Source organism: Salvia splendens, chromosome 8 (assembly GCF_004379255.2).
Source record: "Salvia splendens isolate huo1 chromosome 8, SspV2, whole genome shotgun sequence".
Classification (NCBI taxonomy): Eukaryota; Viridiplantae; Streptophyta; class Magnoliopsida; order Lamiales; family Lamiaceae; genus Salvia; species Salvia splendens.
Window position 1 is genome coordinate 27,702,043 of NC_056039.1, and position 17,649 is coordinate 27,719,691.

At 38.6% G+C, this 17,649-nt stretch overlaps 1 protein-coding gene across 1 annotated transcript; it reads left to right on the forward strand.

The window, feature by feature from the left end:
* The first annotated feature begins 7,738 nt into the window (after positions 1-7,738).
* LOC121745306 (succinate-semialdehyde dehydrogenase, mitochondrial-like) lies at positions 7,739-15,860 on the forward strand. Its single transcript, XM_042139153.1, has 19 exons — positions 7,739-7,911; positions 8,171-8,293; positions 8,386-8,485; positions 9,052-9,188; positions 9,282-9,392; positions 10,020-10,082; positions 10,182-10,292; positions 10,654-10,719; positions 10,806-10,883; positions 10,951-11,028; positions 11,797-11,863; positions 12,589-12,677; positions 13,230-13,262; positions 13,347-13,379; positions 13,816-13,916; positions 14,562-14,647; positions 14,819-14,925; positions 15,009-15,086; positions 15,609-15,860. Exons 1-19 carry the CDS (start codon positions 7,813-7,815, stop codon positions 15,639-15,641), a joined length of 1,593 nt encoding a protein of 530 aa, XP_041995087.1. The 5' UTR covers positions 7,739-7,812; the 3' UTR covers positions 15,642-15,860.
* Positions 15,861-17,649: the final 1,789 nt, after the last annotated feature.

The following is a 17,649-nucleotide window of genomic DNA, read 5'->3' on the forward strand; positions in this document are numbered from 1 at the left end:
AATTGATGTTTCTATCTTAAGCGCGGGAAATAAATTAAATGCAATTAAAGGAAACCCGGAATACTTGTAATTTCGGATTTGGAAGACAGTGCAATATTACTTCTGTCGTGACTGCTTGTAATATTCCAATATAAGCTTATATTAAATTATGGGTTCAATTTAATTAGTAAAAAGCTAATTGGGTGAGGCCTGATCCAAATTCTTCCTTAGATCCCTGACTGGGCCCAATATGTGACTTATATAAATAGGAGAATAAAGGAGACAGAAAATAAACTTTTTTCTATCAAGATTTTCGTCCCCCTCTAGAGAGAGAGAGTTCGAAATTTGTGCTTCCTCCGTGAGCAGTTTCTGTCTTCGTTATTCAAGTCCTAGTACGTTGGTGAGATTTGCCCAAACAAATATCAGCGTATAGTCCAGGACACCAGTCAGAAGGTCTGAGGTCGAGTACTGAAGATCTTCACGTGAAGAAGACGCAAGCTATCTTCGATTCTTGATCGAATCAACGAGGTAATTTGGCTAACTCCGCAGTATGCATGTTTTAGGGATTTTATATTCTAAAGCATAATTTTAATTAAAGTTATGAGCATGATACATGTGATAATTATGCGAATAGAATTTGGATAAATAATCTGCTAAATAGATCAAATTTATGTGATCGGTAATTCATGCACGCTTCCGCTGCCAACCCCTTCACGTCCCTCCCAAGACCTCAATCTGATTGAGGTGGCTCATCATCTCGAGGACATGGTCCCTCACAGACGAGCCCTCCTTCATAGTCTTCGACATGATACTCCGAAAGGCTTGAGACTTAGCCGTTCGATTCTGAGTACCAAAAAGATTCTTGAGATTCTACATAATCTCGGCGGCAGTATCCATGGCAGAATGCTGATGCTTGAGTACTGATGACACAGATGCCAACATGTAGCACTTAGCCATCTCATTCGCCTTATGCTACCGTATGTGTGCATCTCTGACTCCTGCCGCAGCGTTAGCTGGTGGCACTGGAGGTCGCAGGGTTGTGAGCACAAAGCTGTACTCTTCAGCTGTAAGAACGATGTCCAAATTTTGTTTCCATTCTATGTAATTTTGGCCCTCGAGTTTACTTTCTTTTAGAATTGCAGATAGAGGATTGAATGACATCTTGACGATTTGATTTGCACTGCAAAACAAAGTATTTACTATTTGTCATAATCTTATGTAAGATGTTTGATTAGATTAACCATAAAACTTTTCAAAATCTTACTACTATAAAATTAAAATTTTATACCCTCCAGAGGAAGTTAATACGCATTAAAATCTTACATTTTTACTGGTCACAACACCGACGAATAGTCCAGAGACCACTGAGTGTCATGGCCGCCTAATGTTGCTTAAGCAAGACCACCTCTTTAGCATTACAGAGTCTCATTTCTACAACACACTCACATAACAATGCTTATGTGCTGCTAACAAGATCAAGCTATCTCATAAATTCTGTATGAACTTCTGAATCTCGTAGTTTCTTAGGATTATTGTCCCCACAGAGCAGGTGGCGATAATATTGGAAACCACATTCTAGTTCATACTATTTACTTTTTAGAAGTCCGCCCTCATGAACTTGCTATTTTCTTAGGATTATTGTCCCCACAGAGCAGGTGACGATAATATTAGAAAAAGACTTCATAAATTGCAGACCAATTGATCGAGACCATATACAAACGTTGAGTTCGTAATTATAGCTTAGATATTTGGGTTATGGTTTTTCTTTAATTATCCTTAGCCTTTAGGCAGATAAAAGCTTAATTAAATTCTGTTGGTATTTAATTTGCTGGATAATTAAATCTTTAGTTTTATGTTGTTATCTTCCTTAGAAAATTATTATTCTAGAATTTAATTCTTATTCATGTCTACTATAAGGTATATCTAAAATAAACAAATTATTTAATCCTTAATAAGACATGAAAAATAAATTCAAATTATTTCCTTGTTCAAGATTAGGAAGAGATATTTTATTATTTAATGTATTCATACAAATCTATCCTTATTAGGATCTTAGATATATAAATATTAGGAAACTATTAAATTATTCTCATCCATATCATCTAGGAATCAAAATAATATTATTTATTTCCATAGATATAGAAAATAATAAAAATATTCCTAAAAACTAGATTAATATTAGGAAACTATTAAATTATTCTCATCCATATCATCTAGGAATAAAATAATATTATTTATTTCCACAGATATAGATAATAATAAAAATATTCCTAAAATCTAGGTAAATCTTCCAAAAAGATTTTATTTCCATTAAATAATAATATTTTAATGATATCTTTTAATAAAATAATTAAATAATCATTAAAATAATCCTTCATCGTTATCTCATCGCATGAGGTTCGCACGAACGATGAACGACGAAAATCCGACGAATTCGTCGTCGGATCACGACGCATGAAGCGTCTCGGCTGTGGCGCGCCAGTGTCTCGGCCGCCTGGCTCGTCGGGTGTCGCATCCTCTCAGCCAGGAGCGCGCACGTCGGTGCCGATCCTCTTGGCCAGGTGCGCCCCGCCCGTCTCGGCCATCCGAGCCATCGGGGTGGAGCGAGCTCTCGGCCAGCGGCGCGCATGGTGGCGCGCCCGCTCTCGGCCAGCTCCGACCACCCTTCCTTCCGCCTAGGGTTCCAGCTCTCGACGCCTGGTGTCTCGGTGGTTCTCGGACGAACCACCACTCTGTGCCAGCCTTCACATCAGCCTTGGTGCGGGGGCCGCCTAGGGGTTGCGGTCTCGGCCGGCGTCGCGCTTGAGCCCACGCTCGTCTGCGCGTCGCCCCGTGATAGTGATCCCCCGGCTCCCACTCAATCGACAACCCTGTTTCACGATCGCGCGTGCTCCGATTCGTCTCGGCGAGGGCGCCGACGAATCGCATGTCTCGTACGATTGAGTAATTCAAGTTCTTTGATTGATAGTTCTTGAGTTCATTATGCATAATAAATTAAACAAACCACCAAGAACATGCTTCGCAATCAAATAATACATGCATGAAATTTAAATCCAAATAATCAGAGCCAAAACCTGGCTCTGGTACCAATTGAAGGGGTTGGCAGCGAAAGCGTGCGTAAAATCCGATCACATAAATTTGATCTATTTAGCATATTATTTAGACAAAATCTATTCGCATAATTATCACATGTATCATGCTCATAACTTGAATTAAAACATGATTTAGCATATAAAATCCCTAAAACATGCTTACTACGAAATTAGCCAATTTACCTCGTTGATTCAATCAAGAATCGATGATGGCTTGCTCCGTCTCCACGTGAAGATCTTCAGTACTCGACCTCGGATCTTCTGACTGGTGTCCCGGACTGTACACTGATATTTGTGTGGGCAAATCTCACCAACGTACTAGGACTTGAATAACGAAGACAGAACTCTGCTCACGGAGAAAGCAATTTTCGAACTCTCTCTAGGGGGGGGGGCGAAAATTTCTAGCAATAATAATTATTGTTCTTTTCTGTCTCCTTTATTCTCCTATTTATATTAAGTTACATATTGGGCCCAGTCAGGGATCTAAGGAAGAATTTGGATCAGGCCTCACCCAATTAGTTTTTTACTAATTAAATTGAACCCACAATTTAATATAAGCTTATATTGGAATATTACAAGCAGCCACTACAGAAGTAATATTGCACTGCCTCTCCAAATCCGAAATTACGAGTATTCCGGGTTTCCTTTTTAAGTAAGTAATTTATTTCTCGTGCTCAAGATGGAAACATCCATTAATTAATTAATGTCTACTATGGACTTAATTAATTAACATATTTTAATCTCCAAGAGTGGTCTCAGCAAGAAACTCTTATTTATTATTCATAGAGTAATTAAACTCCAACTAGCTAGGTTCCGAATAATAAAACCTTGTTTCGAGCTCCTCTTGTGGATGTTATCAAACGAGACTCTCCTCGCGCATGATTCAACGTAATAGCAATCCTAGCACCGCTAGATAATGATCACCACTACCCAATATACCTGGATCGTTGGGTGACGAAAAACCCGCACCTTTGGTAAGTCAAAGTAGTAGATACTCAATATCGTATGCTCAATGCTAACGTACATTGATTAAGAAATTAATTATCAAGACCTCGTCTTTCAGCAGATAGCATAAAGACATGTCTTGCTGTTAGATCCATTCAGTGCTATACCACACCAACGTCATCTTATTTCAATAAGGCTTAGAAATAATCGGACTGACATTGCAACCTTTCACGATAGGTAGTCTAGGCCTATCTGGGTTGTGAAATTCTGTTTTTTCTTTGTTCAGAACTGACCGTGTTACCTTAAATTGGACGACGCCCACAACCAGTCTACTAGAACAAAGACTTAGACTTTGTTACGTTCTTATACATTTAAATATGCAATAAACAACCATTAGATGTAAAACATAACAACATTATGACAAAAATAATCTGTTTTATTTATTAGAAAATAGCTTATAGAGTTGTACAGTATTCAATCACTCGAAAGGTGATTTCTAGTATACAAACTCTAACAATATTTTCAATGGGACATTTAATTTTGTGAAATTAAATGATATAGCGTCGATCTACATTCGGAGTATATTCATCTTCTCAAATCCGGTTCCCGGTAAGTGAGAAAAAATGATTAAAGTCGTGCAAAATTGCGAGTCACTTAATTGAGCAATGAGAGAAGTCATGAGATTAATTGGGTTAATTATCCCACATTAAAAGTAACAAGCTTATTAAACAAGTATTTAATAAGAAGGATTATAACATGTAATAATTCTAGTGGACTAAGATGGCTGTAGAGCCCACACGCGCGCGCCACAGCCCACCCCGCCGCGAGCCCATGCCTTGGACTTGGACTTGGATCTTAGCAATTGATCTTTGGACTGTTCTTTGGGTCTGGTCATGGGGCTCAGTGCTTGGGTTCGACCCAAGGCTGGTTGGTCTAGTTCTTTTTAGAGCACCAATGTGTCCACGTCAGCGAGCGAAGTAGGATGATACGTCGTCAGTATGACGCGGCAAAACCTACATGGCTGACACGTGATGAAGTCCATGTCGTGAACGAACCTAGACGCGCAGCGTGTCCCGATACGTCAGTCCAGGGTCAGCCTCTCCAACTCTTGTAATGGTTTGTAACGCCTTGTAACGGTCGACGGTTACAGCCTCGTAATGACGACAACCATCATGGTTGGTTGACCCCTGCAGTGGACATAGCCTATAAATAGGCTAGCCATTCCATGCATCTCTACACCAATTCACAAGCATTCTGCATCATAAGCTCTCTTCCTCTCCTATATTATTTTTCTGTCGAAAGCTTTGCCCTCTACTCTATCAAGTTTGCCGGAGCTCTGCTGATAGCGGCGCTGCTTCACCAGAGACGTAGCCATTTTATCATTGGGGACGAAGCGTCAATCTGAGAGCACTATCGGGGCGTATCTCGTCTTGCGGAAAGAGGACTCCTCCATTCGGCTAACAATGTTCACGGTTTACTGTTTCATTTCCATTGTAATTTCATTTTAGTTTTTCCATTTGTATTCATTCTTTTAGGTTATATTACGCCCGGTTTTATATCTTGTAATCCAGAAACCAACAATCGCAAGATGAGATATAACTTGTCGTTGAAGGAATTTGGACATAACTGTACCTAAATACTTTCGAAACCTTAACACCTTTGCTGAAGATGTCGACTGAATCCAACACTATCGCTGCCACCACTGCCTCCGCAACTCCATCCACCATGTCGACCACTGCACCGGTCAACACGTCGTCGAATCCGACGATGATGCCAACCCCTGGGTTCACCTCTTCATCAACACTCTCATGGGGGTTTTCCTACCCCTTTGGGACCACTGTTGGATCCACCTCGAGTGGGTTGGTTGGTTCCACTTTTAGTGGTTCCATCGGATCCTTTATTTGATCGAGTGTTGGGGCCTTCGGGTTCAATATGGATGTTGATTCCTTCGGGTCCAGTACGACCATGGGGGCTCTATACCCAACATGAATAGTGGGGGCTCTATGCCCAACCAAGTTATTGGCTGGGTGCAACGGAATTAAGGTTTTCTATTAGTTGGTTTCGAAAGATGATGTCACATTGATTTGAGATCCTTATACAATACACACACCGAACTTTGAAAACAATTTAACAACTACCATCTGCGAATAATATATTTTAAATTTATGATCATTAATGTCTTTCCCTATTTTGTTTTATCATATATTCCGTATTTTCCCCAGCAGAAATTGCAATATTTTTAGAAGCGTTCCGAAATCCATATGAAGTAGTTGTGCCGTAATTATGGTGCTGGGCCAGAATTGAATATGGACTATAATTAAATAGGCCCAATCTGACACGTGAAAACGACAAAAATAATTATAAAAATAAACGCAAATAATTAAATAAATAAATGGCTGTGGCATTATTGTTAGGCTTGCATGAACCGGCGGTTCACGGTTCACGAAATGCATGAACCGGAACCGGAACCGCCGCGGTTCACGAAATGCATGAACCGGAACCGGCCCGCCTAGGGTCCCGGCGGTTCCGGTTCCGGTTCAAAAAACCGGCGGTTCAAGTGGCGGTTCAAAACCGCCGGTTTTCGGACCGGTTCGGCGGTTCGGCCAATTTTTTTTTTTTTTTTGCATTTTTCAATTAAATTACGACTCCAACGTGTAATACTTATTCAAAAATGTACGATGAAAGTTGCAATTTTACTGAAATTACACGTTTACAAGTTACAACAATTACAAATCGAAAAATTTAAATACAAGTTGCAACAATTACAGATCGAAAAATTTAAATACAAGTTACAACAATTATAAATCAAAAATTTAAATACAAGTTACAAGTGTTGACAAAAAAGACTTAGAAGTTCTTATTAAAAAATTTATAAGTATATATACTCTTAAATGTTGAGTTTAGTCTAACAATCAACAATTATAGTAGGATTGTCAAAAGTTTCCCGGATTTAGCCGTATAGAGAAATCTACTTCATCGACTAGAGTATATATAAATACAATTATGTAATTGTATTTGCATATTTTTAAAATAGGAACAACTGGGGAAAAAAAGAAATAAAGGAAAAAGGACTTGAACTCAACTTAAATTTAAAATTTAAGTTGAGATGCCTACGTATCCCCAATGCTCATTTGGGAAATAGGAACAAATGGAAAATTTAAATTGTATTTACCGCCCGAACCGGCGGTTCACCCACGAAACCGGCGGTTTTTCAACGGTTTTCCGACAGAAAACCGCCGGTTTCTGACCGACACGCATGCCTATGCGCTGCACCCTAGCCCCTACGCCTGAAAAGCACCCGGAACCGGCGGAAACCGGTCGGAACCTCCGGTTTGAACCGGCGGTTTTCGTCCAAAAAAGGCGGTTTTCGACCAAAACCGGCGGTTTTCGTCAAAACCCCCGGTTCACACCGGTCCCTACTTTGAACCCCTACAAACCTATCCCGGAATTAGCCGTTTGAACCGTTGAACCGGCGGTTCAAACCGCCGAACAGCCGGTTCGCGGTTCATGATTTTGCCGAACCTGAACTGGCCCGTGTTAACCGCCGGTTCGCGGTTCATGATTTTGCCGAACCTGAACTGGCCCGTGTTAACCGCCGAACCGCCGGTTCCGGTTCCGGGCCCGGGTCCGGTTCACGAACCAGCGGTTAACCGCCGGTCCGGTTCGGTTTGTGCACACCTAATTATTGTCGTAGGTGAAGCTCCAGCAGCAAGCATCAGCAATACAAGTGTTGGAATCCCAATAATTGTGATCTTCTACATTTGCGTCGCAGAGGAGGTCAACACTTGTAAACCATATGGCGTCGGCACGCATCGCCACGGCATTTACCCGCCGCTCTCTCGCTCACCGCTTCGCTGCCACAACAACTCAACCGCGCTCTCTATTTTGTTGCCAGGTTCTCCGATTTCTACTCTCGATAATCCAATCTTCTATATATTACTCCGTATTGTTTGCGCGAAATGAACTAGATTAGTATCGATTCGTTTCTGTTCAATTTTGTATGCAATGTTTATGCGACATTATTAGTTCTTAGTTTCGAGTGTAGATATTAAATCTTAATTTGTCAATTTCTGCGTTAGATCATCGTGTTTCGCTGCAAGCAGTAGTACTTCTCAATGCTGAGTATTGTGATTCAGATCAGAATTTCTTTACAGGCACATCAGATGAGTACGGATGTAAGCAGTGTTGCTGCTCGTCTCAGCAGCTCGGGGTTCATTAGAAGCCAGGGTTTCATTGGTGGCAAATGGACTGGTGCTTACGATGGTAAAACTATTGAGGTTAGCGAGTCTGCAATTGCCAATTACAACTTCAGGGAAAATTAAGAGTCTGTTCTAAGCATTGAAAGAGTGTTGTTACCTTTCTATGGTAGGTCATCAATCCTGCAACAGGCGAGGTTATAACAAATGTTTCATGCATGGGTGCTAGGGAGACAAATGATGCTATTGCTTCAGCGCAAGAAGCATTTGTTTGTGAGTTGTTCATGTTAATTGACCGGATATCTGCTCCCCTGTACCCCGTTTTAGTATTTTCTCATGTAATTGATAGTTGATACCAGACATTGCACTTAAAGGCGCTATGAGTATATCTGTGATAAGAATAAGATATATGTCAAACATATTCTCATTCAGCTATCCGGCTAGTAGTCATTTCTTACCTAGGGTGGTATCGTCTAATAACTAACACTGCTTAGGGAACTGCCTCTGCTTCTTATCTTTGTGATATTCCTTCTGATGAGTTGATGAAAGAGTACTATGCAAAAAGGGAAGAAGATATTCATGGCATCTGATAATTGAACTACTGGATTTGTTTTTGTATAATGGTCTTCTACTAGTGTATGCCTTGTCCTTTTTTTCTTTTTTTTAATTACCAGAAACTTAGTTTTATTATGTTGTGCCATTTTCCCCTATTGATAAGTCCAATTAATTGTTTTTTTTAGTTTTATTAAATCTAATTATTCTTTCTATTTTTTGTTAGGTGGAACTGTAGTTGGTGTTTTATATAGTCTAATATTCTAACACATCAATTTTGATTGAAGCTTGGAGCAAGGTAACCGCTGCTGAAAGGAGCAAGTGTTTAAGAAAATGGTATGATTTGTTGATGTCCCACAAAGAAGAGCTCGGTCAACTTATGACCTTAGAACAAGGAAAACCTCTAAAAGAGGCCATTGGGGAGGTACCTTGGTTTTCTATACCTGCTCTACCAATAACAGCAGTATGTTTTGAATATCTTTCACTGGAGAGCATATATAAATTATGTGATTTACAGGTTGGCTATGGAGCAAGTTTTGTGGAGTTTTTTGCAGAAGAAGCCAAGCGAGTTTATGGGGACATCATTCCAGCAACATTACCTGATCGTCGGTTGTTTGTTGTAAAACAGGTAAATGTTCTTGAATAGCTCTTTATATTTTGCGTCTGTTTCTGTTATGCACACTTTGACACTATTGTGCATTTTATCAAGTGGAAACTCCTTTTCTGACAATTACCCAGGGAAAAGTCAATGAGACCCTAAATATATGTTTCATGAACAAAGGAGTATAGGAAGTAAGATGCTGGTAGAATGATATAACTGAATTTTGAAGAGTTGGGATTCAATGTCCTTCTGTTTCATCTATAGGGAACAAACTCTTCAACTAAGAGGAAACAGTAAAAACAGAGTCCTTAAATCAATCAACCAGGTTTTGAAGGAACTGAGAAACCTTGATGCTATAGATAATGAAATCCATGTTGAATTAATTTTGAATGAGAAGTGATCCTTGAAGATTTTTTAACTCAGGGAAAGTTATGTTTATTTTGTAGGAAGAATCCACAAGTGGTTGTTTTAATAGTTCATAGGTTGAGATTAAATGTGCATTCAGGAAAGTACGTTGTTTCTGCTTGAAACTTAGTCATCTACTTCTACATTATATGTATACTTGAAATTCCTACTGTGGGTTGATAAGGTTGGACACCTATATATACTGATTATTTAGGCATTTATATTAACAAAAGGAATGTTCTCTCGCAGCCAGTTGGAGTTGTTGGGGCAATTACACCATGGAACTTTCCTTTGGCAATGATTACACGCAAGGTTGGTTTAATTTCCTATTCTATAGTCTTTTCGAATTTTGTATCTTGTGACAGAGCTGCACTGGTATCATGCAAATCAGATTGTTTGTCTTGATGTCAGGTTGCCCCTGCCCTTGCATGTGGATGTACTGTTGTCGTGAAACCCTCAGAATTTACTCCATTGACTGCATTAGCGGCGGCGGAACTCTCTGTTCAAGCTGGGATACCACGTGTAATTCTGATTCTGAGCCTTTAAAACTACATAGACATGTAGCATATTGGTATTGGCATGCAAGGACTGCACCTATTCTATTTCGAAAGTGATGATTTAATCGCAAGCACTAATGAGTTATCTGACAACAGACAGTGCCCCCTCTCAAAGGCGAACTGATATAAGCTAGTATAGAGTATTAACTTTGGCTCATTCTTGCCCATTCTTATCGTCAAGCAGTAGAAATTATAGACACAACACTGGGACTGATGACTGATGTAATCCCTAGACATATAATGACCCGTATTTGCTAATCTTGTCTTATCTGTGGTTATTACAATGTTTGGTTAATTCTGATTGTTGTGCTTTTTCTGCAAGACAGGGTGCGGTGAATGTTGTAATGGGAAATGCTTCTGAAATTGGGGATGCTCTATTAGCAAGCCCTCAGGTTTTCTATTCTTAAAACTCAAATATGGTGTTTATGGTTTAGAACAATGAAACAAATAGACTTTAATGTCAGCAAAATTTGTTTAGGTGAGAAAGATAACATTCACAGGCTCGACAGCTGTGGGAAAAAAATTGATGGCAGGTGCTGCAGCGACTGTAAAGAAGGTAGGCAATGAAAATGCATGCATCCTTGAATCATCTTTACTATTTTATTAAAAATTCTCACATGCAGGTCTCCCTTGAGCTTGGTGGAAATGCACCCTGCATAATTTTTGATGATGCTGATCTTGATGTGGCTGTGAAAGGAGCTGTAAGAGAACCTATTTCTTAATAATCTGCATAATTTTACTATAGCGTAAAGACTTTAAGGTTGTAAATTTGAACCGTGACCTTATATCAAGTAGATACGATGAAGTAACAATTCTTGTATGGAAATTTATATCATTGTCAGTCAATGACTCAAAGTGGTAAAAGATATGTTAAATTATCTTCTGCTAGCACTTCCATTGTTTGCAATATTTTGGCTGATGCTTTCTTTATGTGGTCAAAATTAAAGGTCAATCTTGTTCCTAAACATATGACCAAAATACGAATTTGGTCCAAAACATTCACTTTCTGAAAAACAGGTCCATAACAAATTAAATCCTTGTCGCATTGGTCCTTTTTTGACGGTTCCGTAAAAAAACTAATGGTCATGCCACTGTGCAATTAGCGTTGACAGTTACTTTTTTGACGGAACCGTAAAAAAAAGGACTATTTCAGCCACATTTTCATTTTTTGTGGACATGTTTTTCAGAAAGTGAATGTTTTGGACCAAATTCATATTTTGGTAATATGTTTAGGACAAAAATTGACCTTTACTCAAACAAAAATACACACTTGAGCTGTCTGGGCTCTTGAACTTGTGATGTTCAATATGTCAAACAGTGAGGCTTCCTCAGCTTTAACATTGGATGATTTGTTTATACAGTAATTTACTAAGAACAAAAGGGTTTCAATATTAGGATTTTATGCAAGTTTCCTTAATGATACATTCTCAATTTTAGACTTTCTTCCTGTTGTATCTTTGCAATTTCAGATGGCAAGTAAATTCCGGAACAGTGGACAAACATGCGTCTGTGCAAATAGAGTGCTAGTGCAAGAAGGTAGCTGAAAACCCTTAAGAGTGTCATATCTATACTTATCTAAATTCATTAGTACATGTTTGAGTGGTTTTGTATGAGTTTATAGGGTGTACATGTGCTTAATTCTTCATCTGAAAAAGTGAAAATAGAAACGAGTTTAATCACATGGAAAATTAGGCTTAGTCATGTACAAAGACCGCCTTAATTATTAAGGATTTACTCAACTTTACCTAGTCTGCTACAGAAAATCTCTATTCATGGCATTATGTAACTTTTTGACTGATTTTACATATTGTCCTCATTGCTAACCTGACAATTATAAACAATTACTAGTGCTACTAAATAGCAAATTGATAGAAATCTAGGATATCTTTATGTACCAAGCTAACATAAAATTGTCAACTTCAAGAAATGTCCAATATAGTAATACTCCCTCCGTCCCATAATAGATGGCATAGTTGGAGAATGGCACGGGATTTTAGGAGATATTGTTTTGTGTGATAGCTAGAGTGAGAAAATATATTTATAGTAATGTGAGACGGAGTTTTTTCCAAGAAAGGAAATGTGAAATCTTTTGTGGGACATCTATAATGGGACAGAGGGAGTACAATCATAGATTAGTTGGAAGCTACTGCATATAATATTTATATTACTGAGTTCCACTAATACATCATGTTTCAACTTTTCCTGGAACGTAACATAATCCTTCTGATGTTCCTGTTTTGATTTTTTTCCTTTTGTTGAAGGAATATATGAGAAGTTTGCAGATGCCTTCTCAAAGGCTGTTAAAAATATGAAAGTTGGGCATGGCTTTACCGAAGGTGCAGTAGATGTGGTCAGTGTTTTTGCTTATCTCAAATTTGTTACAAAATTTTGCTGATTGTCCCTTTATTGCATATATTTTTTGCTGCCATATGCTATAGGCCTAGCATGTAGAAGTAACACACCCAAATCAGTTCTCAACACTTCTACATCAAATATAAATACTCCGTATAATATGCAAAACAACTATATTGAAACAAATAAATGCAACTACTAAAGATGAAAGGCAACTAGCAATTACGAAGCAAAGGAAAGAGAGCACTAACCCTACTTTACAACCTCACTGGCTTGCTTGTATATGGAGAGTTTATGTGGTAGATCAACAATTAAATACACCATTTTTTTCCTAATCTCATTTGTTTGTTTAATGGTATTTTCAAATTTAACCGCCAACGTGTTTGTTAGCAAAGTTTCGTGGGCTGTGGTATGCCTCTAGAAATTGTGTGTTCTCTTCCAACATAACATTGCATATAACTCTCTACTTCAAGATAATCATTAGAATAATCATTGATGTAGCAAACTATTAGAATATTTATTAGCTTTAAATTTTCTTGATATCACGCAGGGACCTTTGATTAATGATGCTGCACTGCACAAGGTTAGCTTTCTGTTTCACATTCCCATTGCATATAACTCTCTACTTCGAGATAGTTGTTATTGACACATTCCAATTTCCTTATAGGTTGAATCGTTTGTGCAAGATGCCATCTCAAAGGTTTGTAGTTTTGTTGAATGGAATTATAACTGATATCGTCAATTATCTTTCAAAGGTCAATCATGTTGTTTTCAAGTCTTTTAGAAACTATTGAGGCTTAAATTAGAGTAACGTATTTGAGGAAATACGTATATTTCATCAACTGTCTGCTATTTATTGACAGTGCACTGCTTTTGAAATCTTGTATAACTCAAAATACAAATATGTATATGTTTGGAAAAAGGTATGGTGATAGATTTAATGTGCTTAATGTAAGCTATGGTGACATGTGTATTGTGAACTGTATATTGTTAGCTCCTTACTGGTTGTTCATAAAATTAAAAACGTTCCAGGTTTTGGGAACTTTTGTGATCTACTCAATGTGCCAAAGGGCATACCGTTTTATTGATAATGTACTTGCCCATATTGTGCTAACAAATAACATTTCTTGTTCAAGGGAGCTAAAGTCCTTGTTGGCGGCAAGAAACACAGTCTCGGGATGAGATTTTATGAACCAACGGTGCTGACTGATGTAAAAAATGAGATGATTTTAGCAAGGTAGCTCTAACAGCATGATCAAAACAATCTTTTATTTATACATTACGATGCTTGTAGATGCGATGTCAAAGGATTGCAATTACTTATTGGAAATGGAGCATCTTCACATGTTTTGACAGAATGTCTTTGCAGTTATCACACCTTCTTGTTGTGTGCCATGTTGACCTAGTCGCCAGCATGATGGTTCTGTTGCATGACATACCGAAAATGCATAACAGTTAAAAAAATGTTTTTCATATGTCATAGTAGGTGGTGCAGGAAAGGAGAATAGCCTTCACTCCTGGTCTCTGTGAGCATCGGTGAAATGTGGAATAAACTTAATTAATGGGAGCATGTCGCTAAGTCTAATTTTGACCTGAGCTTGTGCTTGGGGGAGTGGTTATTGCAGTGGCCAACCTTTCTCTTACTTGTCTATTGCTTGTTGTAAGATGTTTTGGTGGCAGGAAATTGATAATGGTCATGTTGTTTTGTATTTTCTACATATACATTTTGTCGCTATATACTTTTAGGTAGAAACTTAATAAAATCCTTTTCTCCATTGAGTGCTCTATAACTTGAGATTGAGCACAATCAAATGACTTTTAAATAGTTTTGACATTGTTTTATTTGCTATCGTAGTTAACCGTTATATTTTCTTGATATCAGGGAGGAAATATTTGGGCCAGTTGCGCCTCTTCAGAAATTTAAGACAGAGGAAGAAGCTATTCGCCGGGCCAATGACACTAATGCAGGTATTCTGATATGACCCTCAACTTGAATAGAACAAGTTTATGATCTTCCTGTATATCTAAGATGTGAAATTATTCAGCAATTTTCTTTTATCAAGGTGAACACTCGTCGAAACCAATACTTCAATCTAATAGGTCCTTGTACCTAGAATGAAACAAATCTCTTATTTGTAGGTCTGGCTGCATACATCTTTACAACAAACATGCAACGCTCATGGCGTGTCTCTGAAGCTCTTGAATATGGATTAGTTGGAGTTAATGAAGGATTAATTTCTACAGAGGTTGGGATCTAATTTTTCTCTAGTATAGAAGATAGAAGAAATGTATGCTCCATCTTTCATTAATCACCTTCCTTTCGGTGTAGGTTGCTCCATTTGGAGGTGTGAAACAATCAGGCCTTGGCCGTGAGGGGTCAAAATATGGGATCGATGAGTATCTGGAAGTATGTATCTGTATTCACTCCTTTTTTTTTGCGTATTGATTTATTTCATTTACCAACATTATAATTGTTCTTGGTTGGGGATGACTCAAAGCGGACTCTGTATAATGCAGAGTGCCATGTGCAGTACACTCATTTTGGGTCTTATGATTTAAACGAGTATACAAAAAACATGATCACAATGTGTCTAAGATTCATTCTCAAGTCGCTGTTTTTTGTAAACTTACTTCATCCTCTGATACATGTTGATTTCGTAAACCTTGATGCATGGGATCCTAATTTACCTCATCAAAGGGATTGAGTGCCTGAACACTGAACTAATGGCCACAATATGTGAGATGAATATGAACATGATCCTTAAATAGGTGTATCACTTAGTAGGTAGCGCCATTGTCTCCGCTGGTGCTACTAATTTCTTGATCATATATTGCAGGTCTTTGTTCAACTAGTAAAGTTTTGCATTATGTTATTGATTGATACTATTGGTTAAACATACTCCATATTGTGCTTTTTCTTTTGTTGCAGATGAAATATATATGCATGGGAAACATGAACTAAGTTGTTGTCCATGGATCGTATCGGATACACCAATAAAGGCCCAACTGTCTGCACTTTATTAAAGCAGCTAGGTATGGTGGTTGCATCGTCAAACCCGTACCCCGAGCTTTGTAAACAGCCTTGTACAGTTGAGATGCACCATTTATTTTTATGTTTTTGTACCATTCCCAAAAATCGAATTCTCTTTCTTGTTTTATGTCATGAACTATTTGTAGGGAAGCAGGTTCAGCTCTCTCTCCTTTATATGCATGTATGTGTGTGGTGTGAATGGGATTCGGATCACGTTAGATAAGTAGTTCACGGGCTTAAGATGATTGAATTTTTTTGGGAAAATGTGCCTTTTTTAAAATTTTGTGAGTTGGTGATGCTCAAAAATGGAGAAGATCATGTTGCCATTTTCTTTATTTTCTGAGTCTCTCAACCCCATTCAAGTTGTTTGTACGCATTCACATTCGAAATGGGGGGTGTGTTTCCTTTTCTAAACGTCTTTTTCCTTTATTATTTGGGTTGGTTTGGAAGGGGTTAGAAGAAAAGATATGTTGAAACTGTAAATGGATCCATCTTCACGTTTGGCGCTTTCAATATCCGGTTCACGTTTTTGGGCTTTTGAGATAAAAAGGACACTTGTCAAAGAAGACCTTCCAAATAAGATGGTCCTCTCCTCTCCTCAACGAATCTGATTCCTGCCCCTAATTCACGACTTATTTCACTTTTACGTTTTTGACGCTTCTATCCTCACTAAAATAAAACAAAGATGTTAGGCCATCCGCAATGGGCGGACGATGGCACGCCCGATGGCGCGCATCGTCCGCGCCATTCATCGTCCGCCCCCACTGTGGGTGTGTGGCATAGGCCGCGGACGATAGTCACGGCCTATGCTTCGGGCGCGACTTAAACCGCGGACGATGGCCATCGTCCGCGCCATCGTCCGCTCCATTGCGGACGTCGCGGACGATGGTCGCGGACGATGGCCATCGTCCCCGACATCGTCCGCCCCATTGTGAAGGCCGCGGACGATGGCACGCGGTTTCGTTTTTTTATATAAATCTCGTTTCTCATTCAGTTGTGCATACGAACATATCGACTATCTCTCAACATATTCTCTCTCAACATCCAACGAAAATGAATCCCGGCGAAGACACCAATAGTTCTAGTGTGGGCTCGTAACCGCCGTCGCTGAGTTTGCGTTTTTTATTATTTCGCATTGTAATGTATTAATTTTTATTAAATGAATGAAGTTTTTAAAATTCGTATTTTAAATGTATTTTAGTTTTTTTAATTCGTATGTATTTTGTAAATATTACAAAATTGATAATGTGGCGCGCCATAGGGCGCGCCTTAGGGCGCCCCACTGCAGGTGGAGAAGGAGGAGGATAAAAATGCTGACGTGGCGCGCCTTAGGGCGCCCCACTGCTGATGGTCTTAGTACTTATTTCCCGTGCTTAATAAGCAAAATCATATTCCTCAACAAGTATATACTATGAAGAGGCTAATTTTACATCTTGGTAGTTTAAGATTATAAATTCATCCTTTATTGTACGGGAGTTCATCGATTTAATTAGTGCTATCAATTTAATCTTTTACACTTGACGAGCGAATATAAAGATAACAAAAGTGTCATTTAACACAACAAATCTGGTTTGGTACCAATTGCACTCTTTTCGTGTAGATTGCATGGGAGTTAATCAACTTAATTACTACTCCCTCCGTTCGCCATTAGGGGTCTCATTCCTTGGCGGCACTGGTTTTAAGAAATGTTAAGAAAAGTTGGTGGAAAAGAGTTAGTGGAATATGAGTCCCTCTTGTATAATTTAGTTTTAAATGAAATGTGAGTGGAATGAGTTAGTGGAATGTGAGACCCTATTACCATTTTGAACCGGGACTCCTATTCGATGACATACTAAAATGGAAAACAAGACTCTATTTGTGGACGGATGGAGTATTTCGTAATTAGAATATAATTGGATAAAGATTTAACTTTAACATTGTAATCGTGGGTAAATTGTGA

Coding starts and splice junctions, on each gene's coding strand:
- LOC121745306 (XM_042139153.1), top strand. CDS start 7,813: ATGGCGTCGGCACGCATCGCCACGGCATTTACCCGCCGCTCTCTCGCT. Junction 8,486..9,051: donor AGCGCAAGAAGCATTTGTTT/GTGAGTTGTTCA, acceptor TTTTGATTGAAG/CTTGGAGCAAGGTAACCGCT. Junction 9,393..10,019: donor GGTTGTTTGTTGTAAAACAG/GTAAATGTTCTT, acceptor GTTCTCTCGCAG/CCAGTTGGAGTTGTTGGGGC.